General features: G+C 36.1%; 1 protein-coding gene across 1 annotated transcript; it reads right to left on the bottom strand.

Moving 5' to 3' along the window:
* Nucleotides 1-198: 198 nt before the first annotated feature.
* Nucleotides 199-21,224, bottom strand: LOC125488485. Its single transcript, XM_048631169.1, has 9 exons — nt 21,051-21,224; nt 19,899-20,046; nt 18,227-18,370; nt 5,213-5,302; nt 2,672-2,768; nt 2,082-2,186; nt 1,388-1,543; nt 893-988; nt 199-342 (listed from the first exon to the last, which is right to left on the bottom strand). The coding sequence occupies exons 2-9, from the start codon at nt 20,036-20,038 to the stop codon at nt 199-201; spliced, it is 972 nt and encodes a 323-aa protein (XP_048487126.1). The 5' UTR covers nt 20,039-20,046; nt 21,051-21,224.
* Between the last annotated feature and the right edge of the window lie 220 nt (nt 21,225-21,444).

Consider the following 21,444-nt stretch of genomic DNA (forward strand, 5'->3'; position numbering starts at 1 on the left):
AACGCAAAGCTAATTCCAGATGTCGCCACTGTCGAGTGTGCCCGATTCTCCAGTTCTAATTCGTTGATTCAGTCGCAATTTTTTTGCCCCAACCCAATAATGTAATTGGTCAGAACCTGAAAGGAGAACTCGATAGTGCTGCCAAAGTTTCACTTGGTTTTTTCCCCCATTATAACGCTGAAATATAGACCTAATCTCCTATACGCTACAGCTCAGTACCGTTTCAGGGTCCATGACGACCTCGGCTGGGCGCGGGCCGCAGTGGGGCGCGTCCACATACTGAAACTCACGTAGGATGGAGTGGTAGTTGTTGGCCACGTGCTTTATTATCGGCTCGTATAGCTGGAATGAAAAGAAATGGGATTTATTAGAGAACGGTGTCTTAGAATAAGCATATTTAGAGGTAGACCCCCGCGCACTATAGGCACAATAGGCAGCTCGAATTTACGAGAATTTGTGTCATGTTGTCTATGGCAAGCCCAGCTACCTAGTGCGCAAGGGGCCTTTAGAGTTTATACATCTACATCTACAAACATAAGCTTTATCAAATGTGTGTGTGTATTATAATGCACTATATCCCATTTCACGGAGAAAGACATCTGACAGAACCCTTATTACATTCGAATAAGGGTAGTTTTTGTTGGTATCAAATATCTTTCCCCGTGGAATGGGATATAACATATAAGATAAGATACCTGACTCCCTGAGTAGCAATGTCACTTTATGAGGGGTTAGGTTTATGTGCATGACACTGTACAATAAAGTTAACAAACTCCCAAATATTTAAGATCTGATTCTAACAATGTGTGACTTTATGGCTCAACTCAAACATACGAACTTTTGCAACATTGTGTAGAGTGTGTTAAACTAGTAAATAAACGAATAAACTTACAACTTTGCAGAACATGACTCGGAAGGCCACCACGGGGATGTCATCTGTTAGGATGTTCTCCATTATTTCGGGGAACAAATCCGTCGATACGTTGATCTGGAAAACAAGAAGCATTGTTTTGCTTTACATGTCATAGTAAGTATAATGATCGCTTTTCACTTCTCCTACCCTCGGCATACCTAGCACAGGGCACAATACACGCATGACAAGATTGACAAGACGTGACAAAGATTTGGCACTAGCATCCAAGCTACCAGCAATCATTATCATCGTCATCAGAAATCATTATAGTGGGCACCAAATGAGTCGTAAGTTAATGTCAACAGGGATAAATGTTAATAGCATCCTAATATATTACTAATAATCCGCTACTAATAATGCGTCACTCATAATTATATACTTATTTTCGCTTATTGCTAGCTGCTGATTAGTAGTAAGATCATGCCGTCATTGTCAATTTGTTCTTTTGTTATAACTACCGGTGAATCAACTCACAATAGTGACGTCCATCTCCGGCGGGCGCCACTCCCGCCACGGCACAGCGCCGACACGACACAGCCCCGACACGCACACGCTGAGGCGACGCATGCGCAGTGACGAGATGGCGTCGAGAGCCGCGCCGTCTAGGGTGGTTATGTCTACGGTTAGGTGCTGGGGGGAGAGACATTGGTTATGTTATTGGGTTTATGTTACATATTATAGGTATATAGGCAGTACATAATTTAGTTTAGCGCACTAGAGTCGGGACATTCTAAAGGTTCTTCATTTTATAATTTCTTCTATCTTTTATGAAACTCTCTACAAAGGAGTCACATATCCGTATCATTGAAATTGAGAGAGGCCGCAAACCCTTTGTAAAATGTAACTGTCTTCACTTGAGAACGAACCAATGACATTTAAAATTTATGCATTTGACACCTGTCACAGGACTCATGTTATATTTTTAACCGACTTCGAAAAACGGAGGAGGTTCTCAATTCGTCTGTATGTTTTTTTTTATGTATGTTCACCGATTACTTCGCCATTTATGGACCAATTTTGAAAATTATTTTTTTGTTTTATCGGGTTGAGCTCAGGGGTGGTCCCATTTTTTGTGTATAATATTATATTTTACTTACTATGATTTTCATACCAAGGAAACTAGCCTATTGTACGTTTTACCTACTTGGATATATTATAAACAACACACCCGTATAGAAGAGAAGGCGAGCGGCCGCAGACTGTACTGCGGGGGCAGCAGGCTCGGCGCCGCCTCGAAGTACTGATCCGAACACGGACTCAGCTCTTTGCCGTCCTGGAAAATACATACATTACATACAAACATGCTTGTTGGTAAGAGATTTAGATGGAATTCAACCAACATACAATACAAATGCCTTTCCAATTTTGAGGTAGTTAGTAGTGGTTAATAATGGATATTAAAAGGACCTTAAAAATAATGAGATTCGACAGAGTGGACCTAGACAATTTATCTGACTGGTTAATCGTTGCTCTACTTTGACCAGTCACATCTAGTGTTTGTCACCGACACGCAAAAATGAAGAAGACTAATCGAAACAGGTTGAATGTGTTTCGCTTGTCTTCTATTACATACGACATGGATTAGGTTGGTACTTAATAGTTGTCACTTTATTAGGTTTACAAATTACGTTGGGAAATACGAATTTGGACTGGCACAAAGAGTCTAAACTCCCATGTTTTAAAGTCATTTGTAAACGTACTCAAAACTAAAAGTAAAACTACTATGAATTTGGGGGTAGCACTAAAGGAAATACTCACGATATTATCATCCTTCAGTGAAGACATCTCGCATCCGAATAACGCTAGAGATTGCAACGTGTTGCGGTGAGCGTGGATCAGGTTCTCCGTTATTGGCCTGCAACACGACATCATCATCATCATCAGCAGCAGTGCCCAAGAATTATCATCATCATCAGCCTACACGGATATTATTATTAATCGAATAGAATATGCCTTTACTGGTCGCCAAAGTAACACAACAGACAAAAATTGTTATAAACTAAGAACAATTAATAATAGGCGGCCTTATCGCTAAGAGCGATGTCTTAAAGGCAACCTTGAATAGGTGAGGAAACTAAAATAAAAATAGATGCCAACATAACAATAACGTAGGCAATATGTTAAATTGGGGGGTTCCGCTCATCTGGCATAATCTTTATTGACCAAAACTCATTTCGCATAACTCGTATGGTCTAAACTTTTTTGGCCGAACCATCACTTTGCCAAGACTTGTGTGGCATAAGGCTCGTTTCGTCTAAAACTCTTTAGGCACAATCTTTAAACACCTAAGTTTCGTTTGCTCAAATTAATGTTCGGCTATACCTATGTATAATCTTGTTTCTCGTAATGTTATCTTAATAAATAATATATTAAGTACGTAGTAAATGTACAAATTGTGGTATTTTTCTCCTACATCCCGAAAATCACGATATTGTATGATCAAAAAATCGAAAGTTAACGACCAATATAATTATTACAAACCCCATGAGATCGAAACCTAAAAATAGGTGCGACGACGAGCAAAGCGAGGAGGAGCGTGTTAGGTGCACATGTTCATCAAAACCAAAGCGGAGCGCAGCGAAGCGGAGCGGAGCGTTTTCCAAACAGTGGAAACAATACAAGGCATCAGTTTGCGCTATGTAGGGAGACGCTCAGTCAAAGTTAAAGCCAAACGAATATTATTACTTTGTATAAACCTAATAAACCTATGCCATAGCATTATTAGGCTATTCAAGATTTGGCCATACCATTATTAGGCTAAACAATGTTATGCGAAATAAATTTTTACTAAACGAGATTTATGCCATACGATTTTCGGCGTAACGAGACTTTGACCAAACGTTACTATGCAATACGAGATTAGGCAAATAAATCTTATGCCAAAAAAGGTAGAACCTAAATTGGGACCTTACTGCTCTGACGGCTACCACACTCGTTCTGGTGTCAGTCAGGGCAGCACCATCGGGCCAACTCTGTTCGCTCTGATGGTCAATGACCTTCCCAAAGTGCTCCAGGTATGTAAATGCCTGATGTACGCTGATGATTTAAAGATCTACACATACATTAAAAGCACTGTCGATTGTGAATCACTACAGCAAGACATCGACGCTATTGGCCATTGGAGCGAACTAAACGATATGAATTTCAATGTGGACAAGTGTAGGGTGATGACTTTTGGCAGACTGCAAAGCTTTGTTGAGCAGTCTTATACGTTACTTGGTTGTCCTATCCAGAGAGTAGAAGAGATACGCGACTTGGGTGTCTTGTTGGATCCGCAACTTTCATTTAGAAATCAAATTCTGGCGTGTTGTAAGAGTGCTAACAAGACTCTAGGTTACGTCATGCGCACTGCATCTCATTTTAGTGACACTAGAGTTGCCATGGTCCTATATAATTCGTTTGTCCGAAGTAAACTAGAATTTGACGCAATTACATGGGGACCCTACGAGGCTAAGTATATTGTCATGATGGAGCGTTTGCAGCGTAAGTTTGCCAGATATCTGTTTAGGAGGGTCTACGGATACTATCCTTTTCTATATCCGTCTCTATTTGTAATAGGCATGGTAGGTATGGAGACACTGGAAGTGCGTCGAGCGGTGCACACCGTGGTGCACTACCTGCGCCTGCTGCGGGGCGGCGTGGACAACCCGGCGGCGCTGAGCGGCGTGGGGCTGTGGGCGCCGACGCGCGGGGGCCGCCCGCGCCGCGCCGCCTGCGATCGCACCAGTAGTTGAGGTCACCACAGTACGTGGACAGAATGCTCCCACTGTCAGGGCTATTTGTTATATTAATAACTTTTTAGAGCGATGTCAGGATGCCGACATACATCACACTACATTACCTGCTCTTATTAGGCTATGTAAAGTTGTACTTAGTTCCTAAGATATATGTTATTTATTGTTTAAAATGATCTCAATTTATATAGATTTTTAATTCTGTTTTTTTTAAATGTTGTATTTTATGTTTCTTTTTTTATAATTTTAATTGTATTTGTTGAAAGCTAAATTATATTTTGTAAATACATAATTGTTGTACTACCTAGCAATGATCGCGTGTTGGCCATAGCTGTTAAGCATTATTGTTTTTATAATAAATAAATAAATAAAATAAATAAACAATATGTGGGAGAAGGTATCTCACTCTAATGATAATGGTAGGTTTGTCAATAAATAAATATCTGTCGCCATTTGAATATATTTTCTGATAAAATTCGATGATTTCGATGATCCTTTGTCCTATTTAAGGGTTCATAAGACACCAAGACTTCAAAGATATAGCAATAATGAGAAAAATCCTTACCTCTGAAGCCTCAAAGTGGTTGCTTTCTGTTCGTTCATGAAGGCTCGAGCCACGAACACTATCTCTGTAAGACGACTGGGCTCGTAGAATCTGAAGACAAATGGTTTATAATCAGTATATCGGTTGACTACGACCGAATGAACTATGGATAAATAAATGACTGCTAAGCCGAAGATCCTGGGTTCGATCTCCAGTTCGAGACAGATCGGGGCAGATGTTTGTTCAAAGACATATATTTGTACTCGGGTATTGAGTGTTAATTTAATGTTGTTTGGTGTTGTGTGTTGTTTTGTATGATACCCATACTACAGGCTCTGCCTATAGCTTGGGGTCGGATGGTCTGTGTGAGATGTCTCCACTTTGTTATTTACTATATTTTTTGGTATGCTTACAGCATAGACGGATTCTAAGATTACTGAGAGTTTTGCAACTGAGAACGAATACTATTCTATATTTTAACTTTAGTGCCCTATGAAGGTTTAAGTTCATTGCGTAGTTAAATAAATAACGGTCGGCATCTAACAATAAATTGTAAACTTGTGTAAAGGACCAAAGCAGGAAAGGTCTGTTACAGAAATGTCTGACCTTTGAACTTTCAAGAATCCTAATAACTTGAGAGCAACTGTATAACTGTGTACACTTTTTGTTCGAAAATAAAATAGGTACCCATTACTTTAATAATATAACTTGTTGTGGTTTTTTTGTATAGTGGAATAAGATAAATACCTATTAACAGGTTGATTGATCAAATATAATTATGAATCAATCGTAAATATAAATTTATTATAGTTACTTAACTACATATGATGAAAATATTTATATATTTGTCATAAAACTTTCATCTTTTCTACAATACATCGTTTGAGGTCAAATTCACATACCTAATTGTAGAATTTCGTGTGAAAGTGAAAGCTTTTTCCTATTTAAATGATAGAAATATGCGCGGCCATTCGTGAATAATACTATTTCATAAATTGTCAGTAAGAAAGAAAAGGTATTGTAAGTATTTCTTACTGACTGTATCAAAAAAGGAAGCCATTCGAATTCATCATCACGACTATTCGACGACCCATCACTCTCCTGCTCAGACGGGTCTCCTTCCAATGAAGGAAGGGTTTTAGGCCTAGTCTCGATATTACCACAAACATATATACTTAAACCATATTTAACCGGAGCTTATCACCGTATGTCACAGATGTTAAAGGTATTTTCCAGCATTAAACTAGTCTATTTTGTGGATTTATTGTTGTAATTTCTGTGTTAGTGTGCAATAAAGTACAATTTATCTAAACATTACACATTATTATACAATAATATTATGTTTACGTATGAACAGTTTCTGTGGTGAGACCATATCGGTATTACCTCGCTTGGCAAAAAACTAACTCGTAACTTTTACTTCATTCGGCTCACAGGCCACACCCCAGAGAAAGTAAATACGCGACTAGGTTTACATAAAACGGTGGCCAGTACATAACTATGTAAACCACTTACCCGTAGGGTCTTAGATAATAGAAAGATTCGTGAATCCCTACTTAACATAGATTTTTCTACCTTCATGGATATAGATTGCCCACTAGATTTGTATAACAAAATTAACTCTACTTTTACTTCTGTTTATGAATCATCATATAAGTTTAAGAAAATAACAGCAAGTAATAGGGATAATAAGTGTTGGGTAAATTATAACTTAAAATGTATGATATTAAAAAGAGATACTTTATTTAATTTATGGTATAATGATAGCAAAAGTATGGAGAAAAGACTAACTTATACTAGGTATAGAAATAAATGTAATAAAGCAATTTCAAAAGCCAGAAATATGCATGAGAAGCAGGCTGTCATTGACTGTAATGGTAACAGTAAAAAAATATGGGAAAGAATTAATAGTATACTTGGTAACAGTAAGGTCTCTCCGGATATCACTATAATGAAGCTGTAGGGATGATATGTACTCAGGTAGTGACGTAGGGTACAGAGTTAATATAAGTCTCAACTTATTATTAAATAAATGAGTATTTACTGGACAGTCGCGTGTTTCACTTGTCTCGCCTAAGCCATCCCTTACATGGCGACCCTGCCATGTTTGGCAGCGTTTCGGGTATCGCGTGCAAAATAAGTGTGACAAAATGCATCGCATAATATATTATATCGTCGTGTCGCGCGCGCAAGGACCTCTAAAACTGTTGGTGTTGTGTAAAAATTACTAAAATGTGTAATTCCGTGCCCCCTCCGCGCCAGGAAAATAATAACTTCATGACACAAGTTGGGCTGAAAAATTCCTTGAACCAAGAATCAAATAATATTCTCGGTCACTTGAATCACATGAACTGGTATATGTTCCTGCTGCTGTTGATGCTGGCTGTTGTGATATTGTTTTTTCTGGGCCGATATATCAATATAAGCTGTAATAAGAAGATAGAGCGGCGTGCGGCGGCGCAGAGCATGAGACTGCGGCGAACCACTTCGGGCACTGGCATGGGCGCTGGTGATGATGACGACTACAAGCGGCAGCACTTCGTAAAACAGTGATATAGTGAGAAAAAGTGATTAAAAATATGGCCTCTAAAGTGCAGTGAGTACCAAGTGCGTTAAAATTAAAGTCTATCGGGACAATTATTATCGTCGCGTATCATATTACTCAATACTATGTATCATTGTAACTGTTAAGGGTAAGGTATTTTTATTACTTTGTATTATTATGTTATGGAAGGTATTAAACAGTTCATAGAAGAATTATTAAAAGTTAAAACATATTTAATAAAGATAGGATCAACTAGAAGGAGAGGACAAATTTTAGAAAAAAAATTAGCTGAGGCAAATGTATTAAAATCAGAGTTTGAAGCTTTGTTACATGAAATAAGTTGTGCCTTAAATGTCGTAAGTGATGTGGAAACCTTAAGAAATATATATAGCGATACTGATAAATTTGAAAAAATATATAAAGAAATTATATTATTGTGTAAAAAAGAAAACGAAAGAAGTGGAAAAATGGATTTTGATTTAAAGGTAGCTCTGAATTTATTACCTGTTATGACAGACGAACTTTCTAACACAAAACAGTTAATAGACGGGATAGAATATTATAATTCTGTTTTGAAAAAAGAATCGATAAATAATTTAATTGCTTTTATACTAAAAAGCCGACTTTCCCAAAGTGCGAAGCTGAAATTGGAACAGAATTATGATACTGTATCCGATTTACTGAAAGATATGAAGGAAAGGCTACTTCCTAAGAAGTCCGCAAGTGCTATTCAAAAACAAATGATGACTTTGAAACAAAATGATTTAAGTATTGATGAGTTTGGCAAAAAACTATCCGAAATGTTTGTAGATTTAACAATTTCTCAATCAGAAAACAACTCAAACAGCTTTGATGTTTTAAAACCACTGAACGAACGGCAAGCGATAAAACAATTTGCAGAAGGTTTACGTAGTCGCAGGTTAGGTACTGTTATTACTGCTAGAAACTACACATCTTTAAAAGATGCCATACAAGCGGCAGTTGATGAGGATGCTCCATCGACACAGGCAACTGAACTTTTTACCATACAGAGAAATAATAATAACCGTAATTTCAGAGCCAGGACATTCCGTAACCAAAGGGGTGCTCCATTCTCGTCGTCGAGTTATCAACAAAGAGGTGCGTACTCCAGTCGAGGTCGTGGCTATGCTAATACCTCATCAGGCAGAGGATGGCGAGGACAACCGTCGGGACGAGGCTACATGCGACCCCGGAGAGGCAGATACACAGGTAATTCTAATAATTACTTTAACAGGGGACGCCGCCCGGAGCAGATTCATGTCTTAGAGTCAGACAACAATTCCAAATGCATTCCAGAAAACCAGTTTTTTCGTGACTAATCACCATATATATGTGTGCAACGACAACTGTCATATAAATTTATCTACTAACCAAAACTATGTTTATACTTGGCTGTTAGATACAGGCGCCTCCATATCGGCAATAAAATATAAACATGTCAGAGAACATAATCTTCCAATCCATAAAGGTAGCATCGTCATAAATGGTGTAGGTGGCAAAGTCCAGGCTATGGGATATATTTACTTACCGCTGCGTATCGATGATCAAGTTTTGACGCATGTGTTTTATGTATTTGAGACACTGCCTTGTAAGGCTGACGGCATAATAGGACAAGACTTTCTGAATAAGTATAAGGCTGTTTTAAATTTCAAAGATAAATACATCTCATTTCAAAACAATTCAAGTATATTCAACATTCCACTTATAATGAATAATGATTCTTCAACTCAAAATAACTTTAATATTCCAGCGAGATCAGAATCCATACATTTCCTTAAAATTGATATGAAAGAAGAATGCTTGGTTTGTGCAAGTGAGATTCAGGAAGGGGTGTTTATTGCTAGTTCTCTAGTTGCCCCAATTGACGGTCAAATACCGATCCAAATTTTAAACACGACTGAAAATAACTTGACCTTAAATGAAATTAAACCGCGTATAAAAAAGGCTTGTGATTACAACATTTGTATTCTTAATGAAAATAAAATTGATGCAAATCGCGTAAAACAATTATTTTCATCATTAAAATTAAATTACCTAAATAAAGAGGAACAAGCCTCCATAGAAAATTTATGTGCAAAATATTCGGACGTATTTTTTTTAAATGGCGATAAATTAACTACGACTCCAATTTATAAACATACTATTCACTTGAAACCGGGCACTGATACCGTTTATTCTAAGCCGTATAGATTACCATATTCACAAAAAGCTGAAAAACAAAAACAAATTGATGAAATGCTGAAACAAGGGATTATTGAACCCAGTCAGAGTGAGTGGTCAAGTCCGGTACTTTTGGTTCCTAAAAAAACCGACGTCAATGGTGAAAAGAAATGGAGATTGGTGATAGATTACCGAAAATTGAACAACTGCATAAAAGACGATAAATTTCCGCTTCCGAATATTGTAGAAATACTCGATTCTTTATCCGGAAGTATATACTTTTCTCATTTAGACCTATATCAAAGTTATTATAATGTTGAGCTAGATCCAAACAGTCGTAAGTACACCGCATTCGACTCTGGGCAGTATCAAATGACTAGGATGCCCATGGGTCTTAAGACAAGTCCCAGTTCATTTTCCAGAATGATGTCTATTGCTATGTCTGGTCTTTCTTACGAAAAATGTCTAATATATTTGGACGATTTAATTTGTTTCGGGAAAAATTTAGAACACCATAATAAAAATTTACAGGCAATTTTTGAAAGACTGCGAAAAGTGAACCTTAAATTAAACCCATCAAAATGTACTTTTCTAAAAAAAGAGATACTTTATTTAGGCCATGTTGTATCAGCCGATGGAATTTTACCAGATCCTGATAAAATTACAGTTGTAAAAAACTACCCAATTCCTAAAAACACGGATGAAGTAAAGAGATTTGTGGCGTTCGTCAACTATTATCGAAAATTTATTCCTAATTTCGCGGAAATAGCATATCACTTAAATAAAATGTGTAAGAAAAATGCCGTTTTCGAGTGGGATGATAACTGTCAAAAGTCTTTCGAAACGTTAAAAGAAAAAATAATTGGTCACCCTATTCTGCAATATCCCGACCTATCGCAAAACAATGAGTTCTTACTACAGACTGACGCATCAAATTACGCTCTCGGAGCGATATTATCGAATAAAGATAACAGGCCGGTAGCTTTCGCTAGTAGAGGACTAAATAAAGCGGAAAAAAATTACCCAATTATTGAAAAGGAATTATTGGCCATTGTATGGGCTGTGAAACATTTTAGGCCATATTTATACGGGCGAAAGTTTAAAATTTTTACGGATCATAAGCCATTAGTATATTTATTTGGTATGAAGGACCCTTCAAGTAGGTTGACCAAGTTTCGCCTTACTTTGGAGGAGTACGATTTCGAGGTAGTATATGTGAAAGGAACAGATAATGCGGCTGCAGACGCATTATCCAGGATATGTGTGAGTTCACAAGAGTTAAAAGAGTTGAATGAGCAAGTTATGAATGTGATGACGCGTGCGCAATGCAGGAAAGCGACTCAGGATTCTCGGGATATTACTATTCCTACCGACCGCCGGTCTGATCAGCCGAAAGTTGTAGAAATGTGTAATAAACCGCAGGATTCGGTAGAGCTTCGATTTATAGATAATACTTACTTACGAGAATTGAGATTAAGAAAAAATATAGATAAAGAGAGCAATTACTTATGTTATGATTCAAGTAAAAATATGATATATATAAAACTAGCTTCTCGATCACAACCGACGCCAAGCGCTTTTGTGAGAGAGCTAAGTAATTTTTGTGATGAGTTGAATATTAAAGAAATATATTTTTTACGAAATAATGAAAATAAAATATTTGTTGAAAAATTAATGCGCGAAATAAAAAGTATGAAAAAATGGTCCGGACCACGACTTTGTATATTAAAAGATATTATGAGAATTCAAGATAAAGATGATAAAAGGGTAATTCTTAATGACTTTCACCTACTGCCTACGAGTGGCCACGCAGGCATAAGGAAAATGTTACATAATATAAGAAAATATTACTTTTGGACAGGAATGGAAAATGATATTAAAAATTTCATAAAAAGGTGTGACAAATGTCAAAAACAAAAATATTCGAATCACTATGTAAAAGAGCCTATGGAGATTACAACAACTGCAAACACAGCATTCGAAAAAGTTTTTTTAGATGTAGTTGGTCCTATCGATAAAGATTGCCATGGATATTCATATATACTAACCATACAATGTGAATTAACAAAATATGTGGAAGCTTTTCCCTTGATTACTAAGAGTTCGACGGAGATTGCAAGGTGTTTTGTTACTAATTTCCTACTAAAGTACGGGGTGCCAATTTCCATCGGAACCGACAGAGGGGCCGAATTTATGTCAGCAACATTTACGGAGGTATGTAAACTTTTAAAAATAGAAAAATTAAACTCTACTGCCTACCATCATCAAAGCATTGGTGCGTTAGAAAATACACACAAAGGTTTAGGAAATTATCTACGCATACAAACTGACAACAGACCGGAAGCATGGAGCACGTGGCTTCCTTATTGGTGCTTTTCATATAATACTTCAGTACATTTTGAAACAAAATTTACTCCATTCGAGTTGGTGTTTGGTAAAAAGTGCAGTTTGCCATCTAATTTAACTAATGGCACAGTTGAACCTCTGTACAATGTTGACTCATATCCTCTAGAGTTAAAGTTCAGGTTACAAACGGTACAAAGCGAGGCTAGAAAAAATTTAATTAACAGTAAATTAGCAAGAAAAGAGAAATATGATTCTAACAAAAATCCAATAGAATATAAACCAAACGACTTAATTTTAGTAAAAAACGAGACAGGTAATAAATTACAGAATATCTATTTAGGTCCTTATAAAGTTATTAGAGATATGTCACCGAATGTTGAGATTTTAAAAAATGGTAAACCAGAAATTATTCACAAAAACAGAACGAAATTGTATTACCTACCTTCCTAGTAATTAAGTATAGTTATTCTATATCAATTAAATAACATGTGTTTATTTTAGTAATGTGTACTCGTGTAATGTTGTAACCTACATGTATACCTTTTATATGTTATTCATTTAATCTTCAACATTATGTAACCGATTATGTAATCGCATTAATCTATATTTTATAATTTGTATTACTATACAACAAAACAACAATATGTAATCATTATGTTTTGTTTTTTCCCTCCGATGGGGATGTAGGGATGATATGTACTCAGGTAGTGACGTAGGGTACAGAGTTAATATAAGTCTCAACTTATTATTAAATAAATGAGTATTTACTGGACAGTCGCGTGTTTCACTTGTCTCGCCTAAGCCATCCCTTACAAAGCATATGTCTCAAATAGGCACTCCTAAGGATATTTCAGATTGTTTCTCAAATACATTTACTGATGAAATAGAAAATATAAGGCATCATTGTGATAATAAATGGCTCGATAGGAATAACTATGTAAACCCTGCTAGTATGTCTATGAGATGGCAACCAGTTACTGAGGCTTATGTTTCAAAGATAATTCAAACAATGAATGATAAAAAGTCAGCTGGTTGTGACCTCATTAGAATGTGTGATATTAAATTCATAAATAATAAGATAAGTCCTGTAATTGCTAAACTAATAAATATGTGTGTGGCCCAGTCAAAGTTCCCAGATCAATTAAAAGAGGCTATATTAAGACCAATATATAAAAAGGGTGACCATAAAGTTTGTGGAAACTATAGACCTATTGCTATACTATCAAGTATAGAAAAAATTATTGAGAAATGTATAATTAATCAAGTAGGTAATTTTTTAAATACTAACCAGATACTACATAAATCACAACATGGTTTTCAAAAAGGCAAAAGTACCAATACATTGTTGGCTAATTTTACACATGAAATAAATACCTATTTAAATAATAAGGACTTTGTAGTTGCAATATTTTTTGATTACAAAAAAGCGTTTGATACACTTGATCACGAGACATTGCTTGGTGCCATGGACGAGTGTGGGGTGAGGGGGCCGCTGAACGACTGGTTCCGCGACTACCTCACTGCACGCTCGTACCGGGTGCGCGTGGCCGGCGCGCTCAGCGAGCGGCGGGCGGTGCGCTGCGGGGTGCCGCAGGGATCCACGGCAGGGCCCGTGTGCTACCTCACCCTGGTCAACAGCTTATGCAGGGTGCTGCGTCACTCCTCAGTGTATATGTTTGCTGACGACCTGTGCGCGCTGCGCGCGGGCAAGGACATGGCTGAGGTTAGCCGTCTCATGCAGGAAGATGTCGATAATGTAGTCAAATGGTCACATGATAATGGTATTATACTCAATGCTGATAAAACTCAATTATTAATTATTCAATCACCTTATACAGCTCAACCAAATTTGCCTTGTCATATTAAAACCCACTCCTATGAGTGTTATCATAATAATTTAAATATAAACTATGTATGTAAATGTAAACTTCTTAAAAAAGTTAGTGAGGTAACCTACCTAGGAATGAAAATTGATGAGAACTTTGGCTGGACCAAGCATATTGATTATGTATCGAATAAATTAAGAATACTGCTGTGTAAGTTTTATCAACTAAGTTTTAAAATACCTAAAGATGTTCTAAAATGTATTTACCTTGCTTTAGTGGATTCTATAGTAAGCTATGCCCTTGACTGCTATGGTTTATCATTTAAAACTTATATTGATAAAATAGAAGCTCTTCAAATAAGATTTCTTAAACTTCTAGTTGACAAAAAAACACAGAGAAAATGCCAAAATGATTATAGTCAATTATTCAAAATTCTTAAAGTATTACCAGTCAGCCTTAAGCATAAATATTTATTAGCAATGAACAACCATGGCAGTACGGAGCATATAACACAGCACCAGCATGGTATAGGTACTAGGATGGTTACTCAGGGTAAATATGAAATACCTAGGGTTAATAACTTCTATGGAGGTCGGACCTTAACAAAACAATTACCTAAATTATTAAATGATCTACCTACTGAAATAAGGGATGAAACAAATAAGGCAAGATTCTCAAGATTGTTAAAAAAACATTTGTTAAGTAAAATATAGATACCTATTGTCTGATGTTTAAACAAGTTAATTTTATTGTTAAGCACTAAGTTTCTTAAAAATAGAATATAATATAATTAGTTTATTAAGAGTGAAGTCTGAATCCACAGACAAACCAGTAAACTGGTTTTGTGGGTCATTGTCAATTGTAATGTGTTTTTATGATTACTTAATAAATACATTGAAACAAAACAACAACAAACGTTTATGTATGTAAATGACTACACGCAACGACTTATCAAGTAGCTTCGCCATTCGAATTCTGGACGGAAGCGATTCTTTTCGGAATTCGGTTTAGTGTCTGCACTAGAGACCTCTTTTCAGTCGCTGTTATGGCATTGGATTGGACTGGTTATATCTGCCGCAGAAGCGATAACCGTTGGGGTAAATAAGTTCTTGAGTGGTTGAGGCAGGACCAACGACATAATCATCCACTGGAAACAGGCGTATCGTAAGATCGCCTCAACACTCTATCCTCAGCCTTCCTCATCCAACTAATACCAGCAAGCAGACAGGTAGCTAACCAGTGGACGATTAATTATTGGCACTTCTAATAAAGGGAATATTAAACTTCGATAATTTAAGGTAAAAGTATACATAGTTACACTGAGAGAAATTTTATTGTAGAAATAAAAAAATCGATTTGCAATGCCCGTTAATACTATTTTAAAATAAATCCAACAGAACTTTACTTTAAAATAATAGTGAAACATAATTATTAAAAACTTTTGTTATTTCCATATTGTAATATCTATAACATGACTTTTGTTTTTGAGGGTATTATTAAAAAATCATACGATTTACAATGCCTATTGATTTCAATACAGTATTAATTATTTTCACAAAGGCTTGTTTAATTACTATAAAACATCCAAATGTAATAACAACAAAAAACACTTTAAAATTATGGTATTACTACATTAAATAAAATTAACAGTTCCCTCATAATACCAAGTGTATCGATTTGTGAAGTTGAGTGTCGTTGCTTTGTAATTTCTTCTCTGTGTATTTTCTAACGTACAATGATGATTCCGAGTATTTCTTAATACTAAAAATTAATGTAGCCCTGATGAAAAACATACATTTGTGAAATCAAACAAAGTTTGTAATGCCAAATGAATATTTTGTTTTTACAAGTGACCACAATGATTATTCCGAGTATTTCATAATACTAAAAATTAATGTAGCCTTTGTTAAAGTTTAGTTCATATGCCCGCTAACAGATGTCACTATGCAATAGTCTACATCGCGGTATTAAGTTTTCTTGTGTTATAATGACTTTCTCGTACTTACTTCTACCACTACACAGTGCTCAGATTTGGACTTTTACAAGTATTATAGCGTACATTGGTTCACAGTTCATAGTGATATCCTAAGTACGTATAGAGCATAGACTAATATTGTTTGTGGTATAGAGACGGTAGCTACGAGAGCGAAGCTGATCGAACTCAGTTTCCTTACGCTTCATTCCTGGTGTGGCCTGCGCTATGGCTATTGAGATCACAAAAACGAGTACTAGAAATTACAAAACACCCACAATATATTTAACTTCACCAATGTATTTCCTAGTCAAGACAATACTAAAGGATTAGAAATTACAAATTTTATGCATAATTATCACAACACAAATGTAGAATATATAAAATAGTTAGCTGAAATTACTAAACACACTACTGAATCCCAGTATGCTAATGTATTCCCTAGTCTGCACATTACAAAACGAAAAATATGTTCAGTAATAATAAAAACACAAACACTAGTATCACAAAACAACGTCTGTAAGTAACACAAAGTTTAGTAATATTTACAGAGGTACTACTAAAAGACACTATTTTGTTAAACTTAAAATGACAAAGTTTTATAAAATTCGCTATATATCTATTGTGTAATGTCTACACATATTATTTACTTATTTATACAAAACTGAATTTACAAAAGTCCGATTGTAACAGTAACAGTAAATTTGTTGTCCTGGGAATAACACCCATTTTAGTAACTTCAACACTATTTTTGTACTTTTTTCTCTCAGTGTATATCGTTAAAAGCGTACATAATTAATAGAGCTTATGATAATGTAAATCAGGCGGCATTGTAAACTTGCAACTTACAGAAGCTCTACTATTGCCATGCCATAGAATATAAATAGTACTCTATTGCCACGGCAATGATTTTTGTTTACTAACATCATAACTATTTTAGCATCGCTTGGCGTATGCACTTGGCAGTGGTTGAAGGTCGTTGTTTCACTTTCTTAATCAGGGTTACCGAATACATACCTACGTATTAATATTTTTATCCGAAGAGCTCTCTTTAAAGGTAAGCGACCATCTTTCGGCATTACACGCAACGGACGCATTGCCTTCTTTGTAATGAAATTCACACAAATCCGTCCATTTCATCGGCATTGCCGATGCAGTTTCCCCATTGCCGATGCAGTTTCCCCATTCATTTATGACAATCTGTTTGGGCCGATTCGTAAGATACTGATAGGCGATGTTTACATTGATTTACACTGAAAGTTAAACAGCAAAGGCAAAAGTTGCAGAGTGGAGAAATGTCTGCTATTATACTTTACTTTATTACACAGGTAAGTCTTAGTTGAATATAGGTAAATCAAATCATAAAGCAAGTGTATACGATTATGATTATACGTGCTATAAGCCAACTAGAATAGCAGCCGAAGTAATATCGATTAGGCATAACTTTGTGACGAGTCGACGGCTTTGAAGACAAAACACAGACACGCAATGGCAAAATCGATTACTTTGCAATTTACAGTGTAGCTTATGTGTATGTGTGCTAGTTAATGATAACAGCTTAGACTGTAGTGTAGAGTGTAGAGGTATGAAAATTATAACTTCCTGTAAATGTAACTTTGTAATTTATAATAATATTGTATTGTATCTATTTGCTATCTGATAATAAGCTATTGAGTATGTAAGGTACTTGAGATGTTACAAGTTAGTGTAATAATTTTGCACTTTCTCTAATCAAAGATTTAATCATATAATTTTTCAACACTTATCTTTTATTGTCCATCTTGAATCATCATCAGCCCTCTATGGCCTACAGTTGGGTATCTAGGCTTGGCATAAGTGGCCAAAAAAACATGTGTCATGAAGATGCTTAAGGAAGAGCGATGGTAGGTTGGTATTCGTATTTATTGGTATCCAGATATGCGGGTTGGAATCCCGTCGCTGACATGTACCAATAAGTTCTTTATAAATTTAAGCACAATGTATATCATCAGTTTTACGGTGAAGGAAACCGTCGTGAGGAAGCCTGCATATAGGTATATCTAGATTTAGTACATCAAGATCTACCAACAGTACCAACCCGGTGTGGAACAGCATGGTGGGAAATAGTCCAAGCTTAGGGAATAGAAGAGGCTTAAGGCTATTTTATAATAATGTAGTCAACTCACATTGGCAGCACAATCTGGAAGAAGTTGTCAAGATCGTCCCCACTACAGTCGACGTAGATCTCCAGTCTCGACGCGTTGTCCTTGAACAGTCTACTCAGGAATAAGCTCTTGGGGACATCTTTGGCAGTCAGTTTCAGGGTCTCTCTGTAAGAGGAAATTGTATTAGGTAGGTAATATTTCCGGAAAGGAATAGAAGTTGTTATATCTGTTCTGTGAGTGTCTATCTGAATTTGGCAACATAGACCACATAGACCGCAATGACAACAGATAGACAAAGTCTTATAAAAACTGTTTATGTTTGATAATTTATAGATTTTTTTATAAAATTTTGTCTATAAATTACCATTTACTGACGACCGAATGGCGTAGTGGTTAGTGACCCTGACTACTGAGCCGAAGGTCCCGGGTTCGATTCCCGGCTGGGGCAGATATTTGTTTAAAGACAGATATTTGTACTCGGGTCTTGGGTGTTGATATTTATTAGTGTTGCCACGAATAGTGAATTGGCCGAATACCGAATACCGAATATTCGGCGACGCTGCCGGCCGAAGCGCCGAATATTCGGCCGCCGAATATTCGGCGCTACAACCTGTTTTTTTTGTTCCTGGAACTGCTTTGAAGAAGTCGCAACAGATTATATGAGAAATGCTAATTATTAGGAGTCAGAATGCTGTGGCAAACGAGTTGACTTTTTATTTTATAATAGTTCGCCTAGATCGGATGGCCGATCCTTACAAGTGGTGGTCAGCAAACAAAAAAACAATACCCGAACCTTTTGAAATTTGCAAAAACTTATCTTTTTTCACCTGGAATTAGCGTTTATAGTGAGAGGTTATTTTCTGAGGATGGTTACAATGAAAAGCGCAATCGTGGTCTACCAAAAAATGCTGAAATGCTCGTTTTTATCCAGCACAACTTATTACTGATAAATTTTAAGTACTAAAATGTTGTGATTTGGAAATAAATACACAATTTTGATTAAAATAACAAGTATTTTTTTACATGATTTACTATTCGGTATTCGGCCCGAATAGTACGCACTATTCGGCCGAATACCGAATACTGAAAAAACTGGCCGAATAGGCCGAATACCGAATAGTTGCCGAATATTCGTGGCACCTCTAATATTTATATTTAGTATCTATATATGTATCTATCTATGTATTTGTGTAGATATATCAGCTGTCCGACACCCATAACACAGGTTCTGCCTAGCTTGGGGTCGGATGGCCGTGTGTGAGATGTCCCCACATATTTATATTTATATTTACAGTTATTAAAAAGATCAGTTTTCAAATACAAATAAAAGTTTAATGTAAATAAAAATACTTAAGTACATTGAAAACTTTTCCTGTGTTCTATTTCCAATTTAACTCCTATACCTTTACAAAAAAAGCCTATATTATCTAACCTAACCAACGTTAAAAACTCCCGACATTCAACACCAAAAGTCGCATAACTTTTGAATGATGAACCGATATTAAATAAACATGGCTAAGAACACTTGGAGTAACATTACTTATGACCCCAAAAAATCAAATCGAAAACCAGTTCAGCCCTTTGGGAGCTATGCTGCCACAGACAGACACACACAAATACACACAGATACCTTAAACTTATAACACCCCACATTATCATCGGATGTTAGAAACAAACATTAATGTTAAATTACCTCTTGCCCTCATACAATGCCAACGCATATCGCCAGTTTCGACAGGCGGCGGTGGCGGCCAGCACATCGCTGATGCTGAGGAAGTCCAGCACACACTTCAGCGGCAGCAGCGGGAGAGAGCTCCACTCCCATGCTGTCATCCTGGTACCTGTAATGGCAGACTAGTATAAAGATATGTTACTGAAAACCATATCAAAATTGGTTCAGCCGAAAGCCAGAGATTATAGACAGGTCAAACTGAGAATCAATTTTTTATCTTTTGGATAAAAAGAGGAAGATACGGCACAAGAAGATATGATGAAAGATTGTATTTTCTTTCATAGTTTCGGTTGGAAGACAGAATATTTCTATTTGTTGTTTTGTGGGCAATCTATAAAATATATGGATGTCAGTTATTAGAAAAATTATTGTTGACTTCCATTTATTTTTAGGTAGATTTACTCAAGTAAGAAACTGAGCCACAGCCTCTAATTCATAGGGGAGCCTCTAACTAACTTAAACTGGAGAAAAGTGGCTAGCCTACCAGGTATGAGTGTTTAAGTTATGCTTTACATAATCTAATAGTTATTTAGATGTCATAGTAAAACAGGCAGAGTTTACTTTCACATTATAAATTAAATAAAATTAGTGAATTAGCAAGATTCTGGCACAATAAGGTTGGTACAATTTCGAAAATCAATAGAAATCAACATGGAATGTCGCTCAACCTTGCCACAACACAAATCTTTCGTAATACTGTTACATTTATAACTAGGTACCTACGGACATAGTTTCGATAGACATTAAAATACTTATGTTATGTTTTAAATACCTAATTTCATAGATTTAAGCCGCAAGGCGTAGGTATGTTTATATTCAGATTATAATAGAAAGGCTAAAATCTCACAGCTGTTTTTTGTTGTTTTACTTTAGGGTGTGACGAAAAAACAGCTGTTCATTATTATTGTATAGATAAAAGTGGGCCAAATTTTTTCTCCGCTTGTTACGACGGTAAATTTCTATGAAAACTTTACCTTACTTAATTTTAAATTAGTTTCTACCTGAATGGACAGTTTCTTGGCTCTAATCTGCGCGAAATTACGGAATTTCAGAAACTGCGACGAAACATTTCAGAACAATGAAAGGTCATAGGAAAGTACATAGAATTCTTACCTCCTATGGATTATATTTGTTTCACAGATTCTTCAACACAATTTATCTCAGCAGTTCACTGAAACCCACGTATTTTATTTTCATTCGACCATTGTGTCTTTTATTTTCGCGTCGAATAAAACGAAAAACTAAATTTCTCCTCCTCCCCAAGTTTTGACAACTTTTGACGTTGTTTGTGACGTCACATGAATGTCAATAATTAGAGTTGCCAGATCAAAATATACATATATATTTTTTAAGTCTATCGATAAATACCGGTTTTAATTAATCATTATTCTAAAATCGCGTGTAGAAATACAAAATGCTTGCTACCAATAGGTAGATGGTACTACTTAGTAGGTACCTACGAGAGCGGCAGGAAAATTTTGACTTTGTGCAAAAATGTTTAAATTTA

Source organism: Plutella xylostella, chromosome 28 (genome assembly GCF_932276165.1).
Source record: "Plutella xylostella chromosome 28, ilPluXylo3.1, whole genome shotgun sequence".
In the NCBI taxonomy this organism is placed as follows: Eukaryota; Metazoa; Arthropoda; class Insecta; order Lepidoptera; family Plutellidae; genus Plutella; species Plutella xylostella.